This window comes from Oryctolagus cuniculus, chromosome 5, assembly GCF_051225735.1.
Source record: "Oryctolagus cuniculus isolate XC-2025 breed Fujian yellow rabbit chromosome 5, ASM5122573v1, whole genome shotgun sequence".
NCBI classification, from domain to species: Eukaryota; Metazoa; Chordata; class Mammalia; order Lagomorpha; family Leporidae; genus Oryctolagus; species Oryctolagus cuniculus.
In genome coordinates, this window is record NC_142871.1 from 116796258 (window position 1) to 116813404 (window position 17147).

Consider the following 17147-nt stretch of genomic DNA (forward strand, 5'->3'; position numbering starts at 1 on the left):
GAAGAAGCTCCTGGCTCCTGGCTTCGGATCGGCACAACTCCAGCCATTGCAGCCAACTGGGGAGTGAACCAGTGGATGGAAGAGTCTCAGTCTCTCTCTCTCTCTCTCTCTCTCTCTCTGCCTCTCCTCTCTCTGTGACTGTGACTTTCAAATAAAATAAATAAATCTTAAAAAAAGAAAACGCTCCATCATGTTTTAGTATAAACATATTGCAGAAAATGTTTGGCACATACTTACACTAATTAATCTGTAGGAAATTCCCACTTGTCGGAGTATCATACATTAAATCTGACACTCCAATAAGGAAGCATTCCAGAGAGCCCTCAGCTTGCTGGTTACAGACATGCTCAGATTGAGCGCACAGCGATTTGTCAGCTGTCTCAATCCTTCATCCAGTTGATGACAAGTCCACAATAAGCTTACTCACAAAGCCAGCCCTTATGGACTTGCAGAGCAATAAAATCTATCCAAAATGTTTTCTTTAAGCTTTTATTGCCGACATTGAGAAGTAACTCATTAATCAGGTGTTTTCTCATAAAAGGCTGACTCATCATTTCCTTTTTAGGTCCCTTTGTAACCCCGAGGCCCCTGGACACTGTGGATTTGGTTTTTCCCTAACTAGACTTTACCCTCTTCAGTGGGAAGGAGTTATTCAAATGAATAAAGAGCTGATCGACACATCAGGACTTGTGGTGAGTTGTGGAGCCACAAGGGAGACAGAGTTTAAAACGTGAGTACTGATTTTGTAAATCTTCCCACATTGTTTCCCACTCTTCCATGTATGTTACTGGAGAAATACTTCGAAATTTACTAGGACAAGAAAAAGCCCATTTTATTCTCACTTCTTACTGTTTTTAGATAATGACTCCAGGATCAGTCTCTTTTGGATACATCTTTATAGAAATATAATAATGAAAAATTTGGAAAGCTAGAGCATAAAATTTTAACAGCATAAGGAAAATTACTGACATGAAGAGAAAGAGATCATAGCTTTTCAGACAATTGAGAATATGACCAGAGTAGGAGGCAAGTGGGAGTTTATGTTATTGAAATGGCTGAAAAATTCAGGCGAGAGGCGGAAATTGTCGATAAACAAGCCAGCAAGGTTTAATGAAGGAGTGCACCTGACAGACGAGTTGGGCAACTTGGCAGAAAACCTGTCTGTGCATACACTGGGGGCTTTATGGGTGTGGGGTGAACTTTTTCCTGTTGTTTCACACCCCCTCCCCACTCTGGGATGTTGCTTGGCAGGAGGATTCACAGGTGCATCCGGGTGAGGGGGGAACTTTCCTCCCTTGAAGCGCTATTGAGTGGAAGATTCCCAAGCATGGCACAACCTTGTCAGGGTGGGACTTTTGATGTGCAAATATACATGAAGACATGCTTCTTCCTTCATCTAACCACAGGAACGCATTGTTTTTTGTTTTTGTTTTTGTTTTTGTTTTCTTTTCTCACACACACACACACACACACACACACGGACTCATGTCTATCTCTACCTAACATTTATGCTACACTTGCTTTCTCTATAGGAGTGGTCAACACACAATTGTTGTGAATTGTGAAACTGTAAAACACTCAAAATTCAGATTTATTACCACAGGAATAAAGTAGTCTGCATATGAAGAGAGCTTGATTCTAATTCATCTGTTGCCACTACTTAGCTAGCTGACAAGTTCTGTTCTCTATCCAAGGTTCAAAAAACTCATGGTAGACCTAGAGAATGGCTAGGGCAAGTTTCTCACCCTCAGCATAGCTGCCCTTTAGGACAGGGTAACGCTTTGTGTAGGAGCCCATCTTGTCCACTTCAGGATGTACAGAGGTATCCCTGTCCTCTCCCCATCTGATGGTGCCATGCTATTTTTCGCTCACAGATTGTGACAACCAAAAGTGCTCCAAACATTGCTAAATGTCTCCTGGGGTCAGGGAGCAAAATCCCCCTTGTTCCCAGTTCACTGAACTACAGGAGATGTCATGCAACTCAAAAGCCTTGGTGACGGAAGTAGATTATCATCAGAGCATATAACCAGATTTTACAAAGCGTAAAATGTCATCAAGCTAGAACACACAGTATCATTAGAATTAGAAATAAGTCAAGCATGCCCTGGAATAAATGTTAATATTTTTGAGACTGTCCAGTGTGTGACAGACTTTGAGCAAATGGTAGTTCTATTTCCTATGTTATAAAATCAATGCAGAACCATCCCTTTTGCTGGATTATAAACTAAAATATCAGCAACAGAGATTGAATTTAGAAGAAACAAGGAATCACTATCGTCTGTGGGTGGGAAAATCGTGGATATCTGAGCTACAGTTAAGAAAGTTTGGGCCCTAATTTCTGCTGTTGGTCAAATTCAGCCTAAGACAGCAATACTGACTCTGCTCTCTCCTGGTCCTCCTTGCGAATGACAGCTTTTGCTTCCAAGGCTCCCCAGCAGCGTCTCAGAGCCTTCACGTGTACAGGTTCCAGACCTGCCAGCATTTAGTCCTGGGTGTGGATTTTCACATCCCCTTTAGCTGAAGTGTGACAGAGTGCTTATCATCTCCTACACTCTGTCTCTTTAACTGACACATGGGGACAACTCGTTCATGAAGTTACTATGAAGATTACAGACACAACACATTAAAAGGAGCACGTATTGAGGTGGGATCATTGTGAGATTTTCAGTAAATATTAGTTCTCTAGTTCTTCCTCTTCCCGCTAACACTCATGCGTATCTTATTACCACACCTATGAACTCATCCAGAATGGGGTGGCTACTGTCGGGCCCAGGAAGGCCTTCCAAGAGCTTCTCTAATCCCGCCATAAATAAGAAGACAGTTCTTCAGAGCTGTTGATGCTGTTCAGTCACACATCATAAAGTACAGTTTGTATTCCATGATTTCATTCATTTATTCATTCGTGTTTAGAGAAACCAGGAACTACTACCATGGCAGGGAAGCCCATACTTCACTATTCTAATGATCGGGGCAGGATGGAGTCCATCCGGTGGCTCTTGGCTGCAGCTGGTGTGGAGGTATGTTCTAATGAGGTTGTCTTTAAAAGGATTTTGTCGCTCCCCCTCTTCGTGGAGGAACGACACAGGACCCTGCGCTGTTCTTTCGTCTGCTCGGTCCTCCCCGGGTTTGCTGCTGGTTCTTCCCGGGTTGGCTACTATCCCTTCCACCTCCGTGGAAGGGCAGTTCCCCCTGGCCACATTCCCCACTTCCGCAGGGGAGCGGCACACCGCCGGCCGGTTCTCTCGGGGGCTGCACGGGTTCCCTTAGATGTTCCCCATAGATGTTACTGGTGCATGCCGTCTCTCTCCTCCTTTATAGTCCTCCTCCGCCAATCCCAACTCGGCTGCCCACACGCCGAGTACGCTGCTCTCCAATCAGGAGCAAGTCCTACAGTTAATTGGTTGAACTGGAGGCAGCTGTGCGGAAGCTGTTTACTTCTCTCCCAGCGCCATATTGTGGGAGAGCAGATGCATAGAATAAGTCTTAATTCCAGTAACTCAGTCTAGTCCGGGTTGCTCCCCACAGATTTAAAATTACACTACACACATTCCCTAAATAAGCCAGGGAGGTATGCACATATACCATGCCATAGTACCAATATGAGATATTAACAATAGGGAAATCTGGGCGTGGCATATCTGGGAACACTTTGTACTACTTCACAATTCTGTTTTGTAAACTTAAAATGATTGTGAAATAAAAGGTTAAAAAAAGAACCAGTTATGAAGAAACAGATGAACAGATTTGACCTAATAAAATTTTAAATTTTCTTCTCATCAAAAAGTATAAACAGCAAAATAATGTTAAGAGACTAATTATAGGGGCCAGTACTATGGTATAGTAGGTTAAGCCTCTCTCTGCCTGCGGCACTGGTATCCTACATGGGTGATGGTTTGTGTCCTGGCTACTCCCCTTCCTCTCCAGTTTTCTGTTTATGGCCTGGGAATGCAGTAGAAGATGGCCCAAGTGCTTGCGCCTCTTCACCCAAATGAGAAACTCGGAAGAAGTTCTTGGCTCCTAATTCAGATTGGGCCAGCTCCAGCCTTTGTGGCCATCTGGGAAGTAAAGTAGCAGATGTAAGACCTTTCTCTCTGTCTCTCTCTCTCTTTGTTTGTATAAAACTCTGCCTCTCAAATAAATAAATAAATAAATATTTAAAAAAGAGACTAATTATAATGTTTGGAACATATTTGGGTTTGAAGGAACTATAAAAATAATATGAAATAATAAAACATATATTGTTTTAATATGAATAGCATTAAAGAATTATTAATATTTTGGGTGTGATAATTTATTGTGGATATTTAAAATATTCCTTTTGTTTCAGGGAAACACTTAAAGCATTTAATAATAAAATACGTGATATCTGGGACGTCCTTCCAATTATTGCAGGAGAAGAGTGGGTGGGCAGACAAATGAATAAGCTGGTGACTGGTGAGGTGAGGGGTACAGGAGTAACATTATAATTTCTTATTGATTTTATATGGCATATATTTCCATAATAAAAGGACTAAAGAGGCTGGCGCTGCGGCTCACTAAGCTAATCCTCCGCCTTGCGGCGCCGGCACACTGGGTTCTAGTCCCGGTCGGGGCGCCGGATTCTGTCCTGGTTGCCCCTCTTCCAGGCCAGCTCTCTGCTGTGGCCCGGGAGTGCAGTGGAGGATGGCCCAAGTACTTGGGCCCTGCACCCCATGGGAGACCAGGAGAGGCACCTGGCTCCTGCCATCGGATCCGCGCGGTGTGCCGGCCGCAGCGCACTGGCCGCGGCGGCCATTGGAGTGTGAACCAACGGCAAAGGAAGACCTTTCTCTCTGTCTCTCTCTCTCACTGTCCACTCTGCCTGTCAAAAAATAAAAAAAAATATAAAAGGACTAAAGAGCATAATATTGAAAATTGAAAGCAGTTAGGGTGCAAATGCAAATAAACCACATGTGAGAAACAGGATGATGTGATTAGCAATAAACTGCCTGTTAATGAAGGAACACCTTCATTCAGCAATGATTTTGCTGAGCACCTAGTAAATATCAAGTTCTATGCTACGTCCTGGGGATACACAGTAAACAAGAAGGACACGGTCTCTGCTTTCAGGTGGCATAAATTTGCCTGTGAGGATGCAAACAACGAATAAATGGTTTAAAAGAGGGGTAGGAGCTTCTAGCATGTTACAGCTTTAAAGGCCTTTCTTCCTAGCATTTGAATAGAAAATGTGTGATTCTTTTGAGTGCTGCCCTCTATAGGTGGCACTGAGAAAAACACTTCTCGTTCCAGACCAAAGGGACATTTTTCCTGGACACCCAGTCATGGACAATCTCAGGAAGTCTTGTCTGTCAGATAGGGGCAGAAAGAGAGAATTTCAGGGTAAGGTGAATCTAGTGAAGGGAATTTCTAGTATATATGCTTCAGCCTCACAAGAAATGTTTAGCTAAGTTGGATTACAGTTTCTCAACTGCTTCATGAATAACCTGATTCTTTCTCAGTTTTAAGGCTAAAACAAACACACAAAAAATTGAAATAGTATGGCATCATTCTAGACTATTTTCTTTTCCTTTTTAAATGTTTATTTATTTGTTTGAAAGGTAGAGTTACAGAGAGAAAGAGAGCATGAGAGCCAGAGTGAAAGTGAGAGAGATCTTGCATCCACTGGTTCACTCCCTTAATGGCTGCAACAGGGCTGGGCCAGGCCGAAGCCAGTGTGCAGGGGATGAAGCACTTGGGCCATCCTCTGCTGCTTTCCCAGGCACATTTGCAAGAAGCTGAATCTGAGGTGGAGCAGCTGGGACTTGAATGGGTGCCCATATGGGCATCACAGGTGGTACAGCTTAACCCACTATACCAGGATGCTGGACCCATACACAATTTTCTCTCTGTAAATGCAAACTATGGTTTCTCTGTCATCCAGACGTCAGCTATGCGGATCAGTTTTGTTTGGAGCCCCTGGGCAGGATGAGGTCATCCCAGGAGGGTGAGGCTTCCTCTTTTCTACCTCAGCCTGACAGAAGCACATGGTGGTCAAGGGATGACCGGACCCCTTGCTCAGAGCTTATAGGTTCTCAGTGCCCCAAGACTGTTCCCTACAATCCGACCCATCACCATCAGCCTTACAAGTGACCTCACACTTGCCCCCTTATTGCTCATTGGCCACCCTCCTGTGCTGGTCACTCACAACCCATTATGTTTCTCCTGAACTGGACACTGTAAACCTCTGGCCTGATCTGGTGTGATCATATAGAACCACAACAAACTTTATTCCATGGAGCAAGTTATAAACCCAAAATATCCTGAGCTTTTCACCAAGAGCTCCATTTAATATATATAAAAAATGGCAAACATCACTGTTATTTATAACTTGGTTTTTGTGATCCAGGCCATGGTACTACCACGTACTAAGTATTTTGAAATCGCTACAATATTCCGTTTAAGTAGATGTTCTTTCCCCATTTTACAGATGCCGAAAATCAGGTTTGCAGAGCTTTAGTGATTATGTACAAGAACACACAGCTGCTATGCCAAGATTAGAACAAAATCATATTTAATCAAGATCCTGAAATGCTTGATGACTGTCTCTTTAGCATTTTGGTTGGATAGATGCTTCCTATTAAGTTAGGAAGAGTTACATCGTTATGTAAAGACTGATGATCTTATTTTATTACATACTTACAACCACTCAGAGTTTCTGATCAGATTGAGATAGTCTTCTTGCTGACTGCCACTTCAAGCAATGTGACTTGACTTGGCCAAGTTATAATTTGCAGCAAACCTACTGGACATAGGTGAAGAATAAAGGACATTTTCATCAACAACAGTCAGCTTTGAAGCAAAAAAAAATAAAAAGAATGATATGATGAAATGGTAGGCTTCTGTCAAAATCCTAAGAAGAATTTAATTATTGAGCACTTAGTATAGTACTACATGTGGTACTTTTCAATTGCAGTGCATGCCTTAGCAATTTAATCCTCATGGAGAGCTTTAGCATCAACACAATAACTGTACTTGTTTTAGACATTAGAATATTGAAACCCAGAGAGTCTGGTAACATGTTCATGGTTAGGCAATATGAAACCTTTGCAGCCATCTCAGAAACCAAAATTGTTCTCTAACTTTGTGTGGGAAGTCACAGGACTCCCTAGGATTGCAAAGGTTAACTTTGCTCAGACTTCAGTGTGGTGACTCCATCCTTAAATTGAAACTCTGCGTATCCTATTATGTCCCATATTTTCTAGTAGAGGGAGTTCAACTTGCAAGACTTAAAGCTGTGCAACAGCCAGGATCCAGTTCAGCCATATGGCAGGGCTCCTGGGGAATGGGTGATGTAAATTGCAGCAAAGACCCCTTGTTGACAGAATGGAAGATGGCATTGGTTATAGTGTATCCCATGCTGGGAACATGCTAGGTTGTATCCTGATCTCAGAGGGAGACACAGGTTCTCTTGAGCTACTGCAACCCCATAATCAGGTCCAGGCTTACCCATGACTGCACTGGGTCAGGGTGTAGGTGAAATGAACATTCAAGAATGATCAGCTGTGTATGGTTACAGATGTCCTTTTTTGTTGGATCTAATCTAAATTTCCAAATACTCATGACCAGACTACTCTGTGTACCTGCCAAATTCAGAAATTACCTCCTCCATGTTGTAACAGAGATCATCAAGTTTAAAAGCCAATAACCCATAGAATAAACTAACAAGCACTAACACACTGTTTCTGCTTCCAGTTTGAAGAGAAATACATAGAAACTCGACAAGATTTGGAAAAGTTAAGAAATGGTAAGATCAAGTATTTAAATGCATCTGTACAGGGTTTGTATATATGGAGGCTTTGTATATATGTTTCCTGGGGATGGTGGGAGGGGAGACAGTGGTCAAAACATAGGGATATTTTCCATCAGCAGAGCAGAGAATACTTTTAGAGCTAAAAAAGGCTAGACCTCTCTGAGTATTTTCTGGAGGAATCCAGTGCCCTGAGAATGCTCTGTCCTTGTTTTCTGCACTTTGAATCAGATGCAATAGGCTCAGGAGTCCACACTGCCCTTCACATCCAAAAACTCACAGGGGCATGCATTAGAGGTAGGAAGGGAGATATGTCTTGAGTTCCTTTCCTTTGTTGGCTGAGCCGAAGGAATAACCCAGCAATATTATGGACTAGATAATGAGACAGTGCTGAATTATTTGGAAGTCCAGGCCAGATTGTGAGGAAGAACAAGGCCAGCAGCCATGAAGAAAAGGACACAGGCCCACCTTGCATGCCCTGTCCAGTGGTGTTATTTGAAAAGTACACAGATGACCCCCCAAAGAACTCTCTCTCTCTCAGAACTGGCCTTGATGTCACAAGCATCACATGATTTCGAGAATTCCTTATTCTTTTTTTTGACAGGCAGAGTGGACAGTGAGAGAGAGAGAGACAGAGAGAAAGGTCTTCCTTTACTGTTGGTTCACCCTCCAATGGCCACTGTGACCGGCATGCTGTGGCCAGCACACCATGCTGATCTGAAGCCAGGAAACAGGTGCTTCTCCTGGTCTCCCATGCGGGTGCAGAGCCCAAGGACTTGGGCCATCCTCCACTGCACTCCCGGGCCACAGCAGAGAGCTGGACTGGAAGAGGAGCAACTGGGACAGAATCCGGCGCCCCAAATGGGACTAGAACACCGTGTGCCGGCACCACAGGCGGAGGATTAGCCTATTGAGCCGCGGCACCGGCCGAGAACTCCTTATTCTAAATGACACCCAGCTGATGGCCCTATTGAAACCTCCCCCAATTTCTACCTAAAGTATCCAGGAAGATGAGTTAAAAATCTAGGGAACTAAAATGTATCTGAATGGAAATCAAAGAATAAATGAAACAAAAGGCTAAAAAAGGCAAAAGAAAAATTGCTAAGAAAAAGGCCTACAAGAACTTAGAAATAAAATGCTATCTCACTTGAAAGGCAATTTGTTGATAATGTTTAAAAATTGTATATCTTTAGTAATTTCAGAAAACATTTTTTCTTCATCTTCAAAGGGTGACTCTCATAGACACTTTACTCCTCCTTTCTTTTCTTCTTTCCAAAGATGGGGTATTGGTGTTCCAGCAAGTGCCCATGGTTGAGATTGATGGGATGAAGCTGGTGCAGACCAGAGCCATTCTCAACTACTTTGCAGACAAGCACAACCTCTATGGGAAAGACATAAAGGAGAGAGCCCTGTACGGTATATTTTATGTTCTCTTTCAGCAGATAACACAGGGATGATAAGGTCCTGTTTTGCGTGAGCAGGGCCACAGCAGAGTGATCAGGAGCAGCCTCAGCCTGGGCTGTGGGAGTGCCCCGAGGCCCAGTGTGGCAGGGTCCTATGGAGGTGAAGGAAGGGCAAGTCTGGAGTGGATTCAGATGACTGTGATTGCAGAAGAGGATGCAGTTTATGGATACAGCCCAACGATAGAGGCTCTCAAGTACTGATGGACCATGAAGTCAGAGGGGGGAGGAGTCGTGGTTCCAGGGTCTCAGGCCTTTGGAGCCTGGACTCCACTCAGCAGCTTGCAACAAGATACAAGAGGAGTATGTCAAGGTGAAAGCCTGAAAAGGGAGGGGCCCTGGGGAACTGATTCTCAAGTTCCAGAAATTATGAGAATGATTATTCAAAATCCAAGATAGAGGACAATTATTTGAATTGCCAACTTGAAAAGGGTTGGTGGAAGGTGGTGCATTTTACAGGGAACTGAAGTAGGCATATTGACTCAGCACCACCAACGCTGGGAGTTTTCCTCCCTGTTTTGATGCAACTACATAATTAAAGATAAAATCTGGTAAAGAACTCTGGGCAGTTCTTGAAAAGATTAAGTATGAAGTTACCAACCACCCAGCTATTCTGCTACCAGCTATGTGTCCAAGTGAAATTAAACTTTATCCTTACTATTAATTGCACTGAGTATCCATAGCATAAATATTTATAACACCAAAAAGTAGAAATAAACCAAATATCCATTAATAGATGAATAAACAAAATGTGCTACAGCCATGTGATGGAGTAGGATTTGGCAATGAAAAGGAATGATGTACTGATGCAAGCTACAGTATGGAGGAACCTTGAAAAGATTGTGTTCCATAAAAGAAAACAGACACCAAATGATACATATTGCAAATTTCTTTTGCAAGAAATGTCCATAATATTCAAATCCTTAGAGAAAGAAATTAGATTAGTGGTTTTCTGGGGATAGAGAAAAGGGGGTGGGGCAGTGGTTGCAAAGGAATAAAGTGTTTTTTTTAATAGTATTAATGTTCTGGAATTATAGATTATGGATGTTTGTAGAATTCCGTGACATTGTAAAAACCACTGAGTAGAATACTTTAGAGATATTAAAATTACGGTATATGAATATATGAAAATAAAGGTATGAATATGAAAATATATGAAAATAAAATATTTTTAAAAATATTGTAGAGAGGTCACTTTGAAGAAGGAAACAAAGACCTCCTATCACATGCACTGGTTCTCATAGAATTGCAGTACGTAACGGGATGTTTTAAGTGGAATCTCAAGAAATCCAAACATGACTAGGGGTGGCCACAGCATGTCAAGAAGATTATGGGAAATAATTGGGAGAAACTATCATATTGTGCACCAAAAATGAGTCTGGGAATTGAGATGGATAGGAGTTGAGGAGGGACATGTGTAAGGTGGCTGTGCCAGGGACTCCCTCTGAGATGATGTGAGCGGCAGGTCTTCAGCCACATGAACAGTACTGTGTTTGTGCACTGGGCACAGTATAGCAAAGATCCAAATCCTGTTTGTAACATCGGTGGTCACATGCGGGGATTCTGCCGCATACTCTCATGAAATTGACTCTGAACAGGTAGGTGGCCAATGTTCCTTTTATATGTATTTGATCATGAGTCTAAAAAAAGTTGAGACATATATCTACCCTGTAGGTTGTTCAAAGAGATAAATGTTAGTAGTTCATAGCATGGTGGCTTCCACAGAAAGCATCCATGGGGTGCCTCTGTCACTTGTTATCTAATGGTTTTCAAAATTAGGAAATCATCTATAATACTGGAGGAATTTGATTGGTTGTTTGTCTCTTAGGATTGACATGTATGCAGAAGGAATAGCAGATCTGAATGAACTGATTATTCTTTACCCATTCCGTGCTCCTGGGGAAAAAGATGCAAACTTTACCCAGATCCAAGATAAAGCAAGAAACCGTTACTTTCCTGCTTTTGAAAAGGTAAATGGGAGCTCTTGGCCTTTAGGGACCTTCAGGGTTGAGCTGGCATATCAGTCCTAAGAGGGTGCCTTCGCAGCTTGAGTGCCATAACAAAAATAACTAGGTGGTTTCTCCAAGCGACGTTTACCTCTCACTCTTTGGGAAGCATGGATGCACAAGAGTAAGGCACCACCTGAATGGGTGATTTCTTTCTACTTCATAGATGGCTGACTTCTGACTGTGTTGCCAGGTTGTGGGCAGATCTAGGGAACTCTTTGATATCCCTTTAATGAGTATATTAATAGTATTATGAGAGTTACATCTTGAGAACTTAATCACTTCCCAACATCCACCAAGGAACAGAATCACACTGAGTGTTAACATCTCAACATATGAATTCTGAGGGTACACAGACATCACAGGAGGCAATAGAAAAAGAGTGCCTGGGCTTCCTGGAGCATTGGCATTTACTTCCAAAGAGACTTCCTTAATATTAACTTTGCGCCTTAACACTTAAGACATTGGGTTTAATAGACTAATTTGTGCCATTTATATTTGTTGATTTTTTCAGAAAATTTTAATTTATGGGCATCTAATCTAGATTTCTCTCTTTGGCAAGACTTCAGTCATAGTCAGAATTTAGGAACACTAAAAGCTATATAGATTATGCAGACACCATGTCTTTTTCTCCAAGTTACACGATCAAAACATAAACCAAAAATATTCTGGCACCATGTGAAGGGAGAGGAGGCCAGCTATCCATCAAGAGAATATTGTAGTTTTTCAGGGATGGATTAGAACTTTCCACAAATAAATGTTTGCAGAAGGATGGAGAGGAAAAGATAAGTGAATAGATGTTAATAAAATAAATAATACACAGAATTTGGGAGTATGGCACCCAGATTTTGGAGGAAAACAAGATACTACAGAAATAAACTTTTACCATTATATGTGGTACCTATTCAGTTATATTTCTCCTCGAAGGTAAAAGGAGAATATTTCAAGATCCAAAAGGCTTGAAATTATGCTAAGTGAAACTCATGAACCAAAAAACTGTTATTAAAAATATAGGAAGCTTACAAATAAATCAAGGACTAAAAAGCAACACCTTTTATATATATGTGCAGTATTATATGTATATTTATATATATCATTGCACTATATATATTTATATATATCATTGCACTATTCTTTCATTTGTCAATCAAGAGCTAACTCATTGCTGACTCTACCTATGCGAGCAGTGAAGAATTAATTAAGGGCAATGAGATCCTCATATGCACTTTCCTGCCCCTGTGGTGCTGACAGTTTAGGGCACATTGCTGATGACAAGTCCTCCAGCCATTTGTTCAAGCACATCAACACTGTGAAATCAAAGAGTCCCTTTACATCAATGAACAAAGTAGGCTGTAGAGTTTGATGTTGAACTTGTACTTATCCCTGATTCTATGTGTTATATAGTCTGAAAAGGCATTTGCAAAAATGTTAAATAGGGCTTTGTCTTTAGGACACAGTACCATCTGAGCTTCCTCTTGTCGCTCCCCCTCTTCGTGGAGGAACGACACAGGACCCTGCGCTGTTCTTTCGTCTGCTCGGCCCTCCCCGGGTTTGCTGCTGGTTCTTCCCGGGTTGGCTACTATCCCTTCCACCTCCGTGGAAGGGCGGTTCCCCCTGGCCGCTTTCCCCACTTCCGCAGGGGAGCGGCACACCGCTGGCCGGCTCTTCTCGGGGGCTGCACAGGTGTTCCTTCAGCTAGATGTTCCCCTTAGATGTTACTGGTGCATGCCGTCTCTCTCCTCCTTTATAGTCCTCCTCCGCCAATCCCAACTCAGCTGCCCACACGCCGAGTACGCTGCTCTCCAATCAGGAGCAAGTCCTACAGTTTATTGGTTGAACTGGAGGCAGCTGTGCGGAAGCTGTTTTCTTCTCTCCCAGCGCCATATTGTGGGAGAGCAGATGCATAGAATAAGTCTTAATTCCAGTAACTCAGTCTAGTCCGGGTTGCTCCCCACAGATCCCCCTTTCTTTTTATTTTTGGCGTTGATACGCGCCTGTCTTCGGTGTCCCGCGGCACACACTCTGCTCTACTTGCTAGAGTTGCCACAGGTTCTTACAAGTCCTATCAATCAGGCAAACCGAATCCGGGTCCTCTCTTCGCCATGTTGTGAGGAGGTTTTTAGGCGCTGATGCGTGCCTGTGTTCGGTGCCCCGCAGCGCATGCTCTGCTCTGCCTGCAGGGGCTTACAAGCCCTAACAATCAGGCAAATCGAATCCAAGCCTTCTCATTGCCATATTGTGGGGGAGACTTATTAGTGTTGGTTCGTGCCTATCTTCGGTGACCTGCAGCTCATACTCTGGTCGAGCTGCTTGCTGGTGCTTACCGCCTTAATCAGGCAGACCGAATCCAAGCCTTCTAATTGCAGTATTGTGGGGAGGCCTTTCTGATGTTAATTCGTGCCTGTCTTCGGTGACCTGCGGCGCATAAGCTGCTAGCCACCGCAGGTGCTCATCGCCTCACTAATCGGGCAGACCGAATCCAAGCTCTCTCATTGCCATGTTGAGGGGAGGCCTTTCTATTTCTCTATTTCTCTATCTCCGGGCATTCCTATTTCTCCCATTTTACTTCTATCTTCCAGCATTCCTATTTCTCTCATTTTACTTCTAAACTTCTGTTTCTCTTATCCCCACGGCTTCCTGGTGCCTCGCCCTGCCGGCAGGCTCCGCCCCGAGGCTACTTCTCGGCGCCTCGCCGGCTCTGAGCCGCTTCAGCCCGCGCCTCTCTCATCTGCGCGGCTCGGCTTTGCGCGCACACTCCGCGGTTACTCACTAGCCCTTTCGCGTCTGAACCACGGCCTCGCGCCAGCCCCGCGTTCCCTATCTATTCACGCCCCGTGCTCTCTCTGCACGCGGCGGCTTCCGCGAGTCACACAGCGTAGCTTGCGTCTCCACCACTAGCATTCAATCCAAGTTCCCCGGGCTAGCCTGGCGAATTCAACCCAGCTCACGTTTCTGCGCCTTTCGGTCTGGCTTCCCGTCCTTTGCTCCTCAGGCTAATCAGACGGATTCCAACCTAACTCATACGTCTCCGCTTCTGGTTTCAACTCTTTGCCCCCTATTCCCGGGCTAACTTGAGAATCCCAAAGTGGCTTTCGTTTCCGCCTCGGCCTGCCCCCCGCGGCTTCAATTTCCCTAACATTTTTCTCTACCCGGTATGTTTCCCCAAGCTTTCCTCCAACAATACTCCTCCCTCATTTCTCCTGGCCTCTCCCCACAGTCCGCATCCGAGTCTGTTTGTTCTAGCTTTCACTTTCGCTTTCGACCTTAGAGATTTCTCCCAGCTTCCCCCCGTAGTCCGTATCTGAGTCTATGCCTAGGCTTTCAATAGCTTCTTCCGGCACCTTTTTCGTCCGGCTTTTCCCTAGGCTGTTTGCTAGTCTCTCTCTCCGGTATTTTCCCAGTTCTTCCCGTTTCTTCCCTCCTAGGTTTCCTATCCGTCCTAGGTTTCCTATCCGTCCTGGGTTTCCTATCCGAGTCACGGCACCATTATGTCGCTCCCCCTCTTCGTGGAGGAACGACACCAAACCCTGCCCAGGCTTCACATCCGAGTCACGGCACCATTATGTCACATAATGGTGCCGTGACTCGGATATGAAGCCTGGGCAGGGTTCAGTGTTGCTCCTCCATGAAGAGGGGGAGCGACACCTCTCTATTCCTAATGATTTCCACATTGTTGAACTATTTTAATGTGTATCTCATATTACCCCAAAAGCCCATGAAAAATTTCATACACTACAAAAAATTGGAAAAAATTTAAAGAACACATAGATGCCCGCTACCTAGGTAGGAAAGCCAGCATTTTTATTTGCTTCATTGTATATGTTTATCTTTTCACCTCTCTCTCCATCAAAAAATGTGTTATTTTTATGCATTTCAAAGTATGTTGTAGACATCAGGGAATTCCCATAGTGTAGGTTAGGAGACAGAGCCAGTTATGCAAAGATGATGAATTCAAGTTTACTCATATGCACTTCAAATCCCTGACACAGAGACTTGGAATGAAGGGTGCATGCAAGAGGAGACCTTTAGAGTTGGAAATAGTCTCCCCATGGGGAAGAAAGCTGTGGTGAAGGGGGAGCTGCAGCCCAAGGGGGACTGGAGAGGGAACAGAGTGGAGAGGCAGGTCCTGAGATGTCAGGGCTACACCCTTCAGGACAAGGGGCAAATGGGAACAGGGGGCAGCAGGAGCTAAGCCCTAGGCACATGGAGAAGATGCAAGTGAGGGTGAGAGGTGTAGATGCCACAGGGATGTGGGAGTGAGAGTGAAAGGGGAACTGGGCTTCCACTGAGGAGTGAGCAGAGCCCACTTCTCACTTTCCCTCATGAGACAGGGCCTTGGAGAAAGGTCCGCATCTCCACACCTCCTAGGGAGGCAGCACAGCTGGGAGAATTGGACTGGAGAGGCTCAGGGTTGAGGACTTCAGCCTGACTGTGCCTGTGGCCATGATCTGATTCCTTGAATTCACCAGGTATTAAAGAGTCACGGACAAGACTACCTTGTTGGCAACAAGCTGAGCAAAGTTGACATTCACCTGGCTGAACTTCTCTACAACGTGGAGGAGCTTGACCCCAGCATAATCACCAGCTTCCCTCTGCTGCAGGTGACCTACCTCCCAGCCCACAGAGAGCAGGACTCACATTATTTCCCATATAACATTTAGACTCTGTAACGATGGCATTCTGAACCCTATTCTGCAGATTCACACGTACACAAATGTGCACACATACACACTCCAAAGTGAGCTTTTGGGTTCTGGCTCTGAGGCATGAAAAGAATCTTGCTATGCAAGTAAATGTAGATGGATACTGTCCCAAGATACATATTTAATGTTTTGTCTTTAAGAAAGGGACCCATGGCCCAGCACATCTTTCTCCAGTCCCCTTTCCATGGAGCTCTCTCTTCCTGATTTCTTTAGGATTCCTTTCATCCCAGGTGTATTCTTGTCTCTCCCAGGTTCTTCTCCTGGGATTTCCTTTCCTCAGCTCTGGCTCCAACTGTCAGATCTTGTGTTCCTGTCTGCATAGCTCTCCTCTACCCTCTCCCCCAACAACCCAGTCTTCCTCTCTCAGTCTAGAAACTGCTGTGACTGACCTCTGGTTAGCCTTTAATATTTCTTGCCTTCCATTCCAACTCAATTTTCCCATGTCTTCATTTCTCCTTTTTGGACATTTCTCTGTTTTGGGAGATGCGCCTGAGCTGTACGTTCCTCCTGTCATCTACATTCTCACTGGAGTCCATTTCCAAGCCTTCACACTGGGCTAATAGAGGGAGTCAGCAGGTCTTTGTCTAGGAGAGGTCAGACTTCCTGGGCTGTGCTAATGATGGGGTGGCCTTTGGCTCCTGTCTGAGGCTGTGATTTTTGCACTGCAGGCCCTGAAAACCAGAATCAGCAGCCTCCCCACTGTGAAGAAGTTTCTGCAGTCTGGCAGCCAGAGGAAGCCGCCTGTGGATGACAAATGTGTAGAAAAAGTATTCAAGATTTTCTATTGAAAAGGGGACATCAAGCATATGTAATCCAATCTTCTGAAGTTTCTCAGTATGGAGTAATCTGTCTAAATTTTGATCCTGCCATTTTGAAATTAATAAACACTTTCAAATTATTTATGCTAATGACATTTAAAAAAACTCCTCTTAGTAGACTTATCACTAGGATCTGATGTCCACTGTCCTGTGAGCCCTTGGTGTGGGTCACAGCTGCTGTGTCCCAGCTTCATCACAAAGGGTAATGACACTGTGCACACGTCCATGCCCTCCTGGAGGACCTAGGGGTGCATGTCTGGGCTTTGGGAATTCACACAACCCACACCCCTGCCTGACTTGGTAGTCACTCATTCCTACAAAGAACATTGACTCATGCGCCTGAATGCTTGTATGGATCTTGCCTAGATGCATATGCAAATAATCTGATTGCCAAG

General features: G+C 44.1%; 1 protein-coding gene across 2 annotated transcripts; it reads left to right on the forward strand.

The window, feature by feature from the left end:
* The first annotated feature begins 689 nt into the window (after positions 1–689).
* On the forward strand, positions 690–16832 carry LOC100354186 (glutathione S-transferase Yc). Of its 2 annotated transcripts, XM_051855638.3 has the most exons (7): positions 690–730; positions 2911–3017; positions 7711–7762; positions 9044–9176; positions 11054–11195; positions 15701–15832; positions 16603–16832. In XM_051855638.3, exons 2-7 carry the CDS (start codon positions 2931–2933, stop codon positions 16720–16722), a joined length of 666 nt encoding a protein of 221 aa, XP_051711598.1. In that variant the 5' UTR covers positions 690–730; positions 2911–2930; the 3' UTR covers positions 16723–16832. The 2 variants fall into 2 exon arrangements, with proteins under 2 accessions (XP_051711598.1, XP_089189285.1); XM_089333159.1 differs by lacking the exons at positions 7711–7762; positions 9044–9176; positions 11054–11195.
* The last annotated feature ends 315 nt before the right edge of the window (positions 16833–17147 follow it).

Bases quoted from the DNA above. Each gene is read 5' to 3' on its own strand.
- LOC100354186 (XM_051855638.3), top strand. From the start codon at position 2,931: ATGGCAGGGAAGCCCATACTTCACTATTCTAATGATCGGGGCAGGATG. The intron at 9,177-11,053 runs GTACGGTATATT...TTTGTCTCTTAG, and splicing joins GACATAAAGGAGAGAGCCCT to GATTGACATGTATGCAGAAG. The intron at 11,196-15,700 runs GTAAATGGGAGC...TGAATTCACCAG, and splicing joins ACTTTCCTGCTTTTGAAAAG to GTATTAAAGAGTCACGGACA.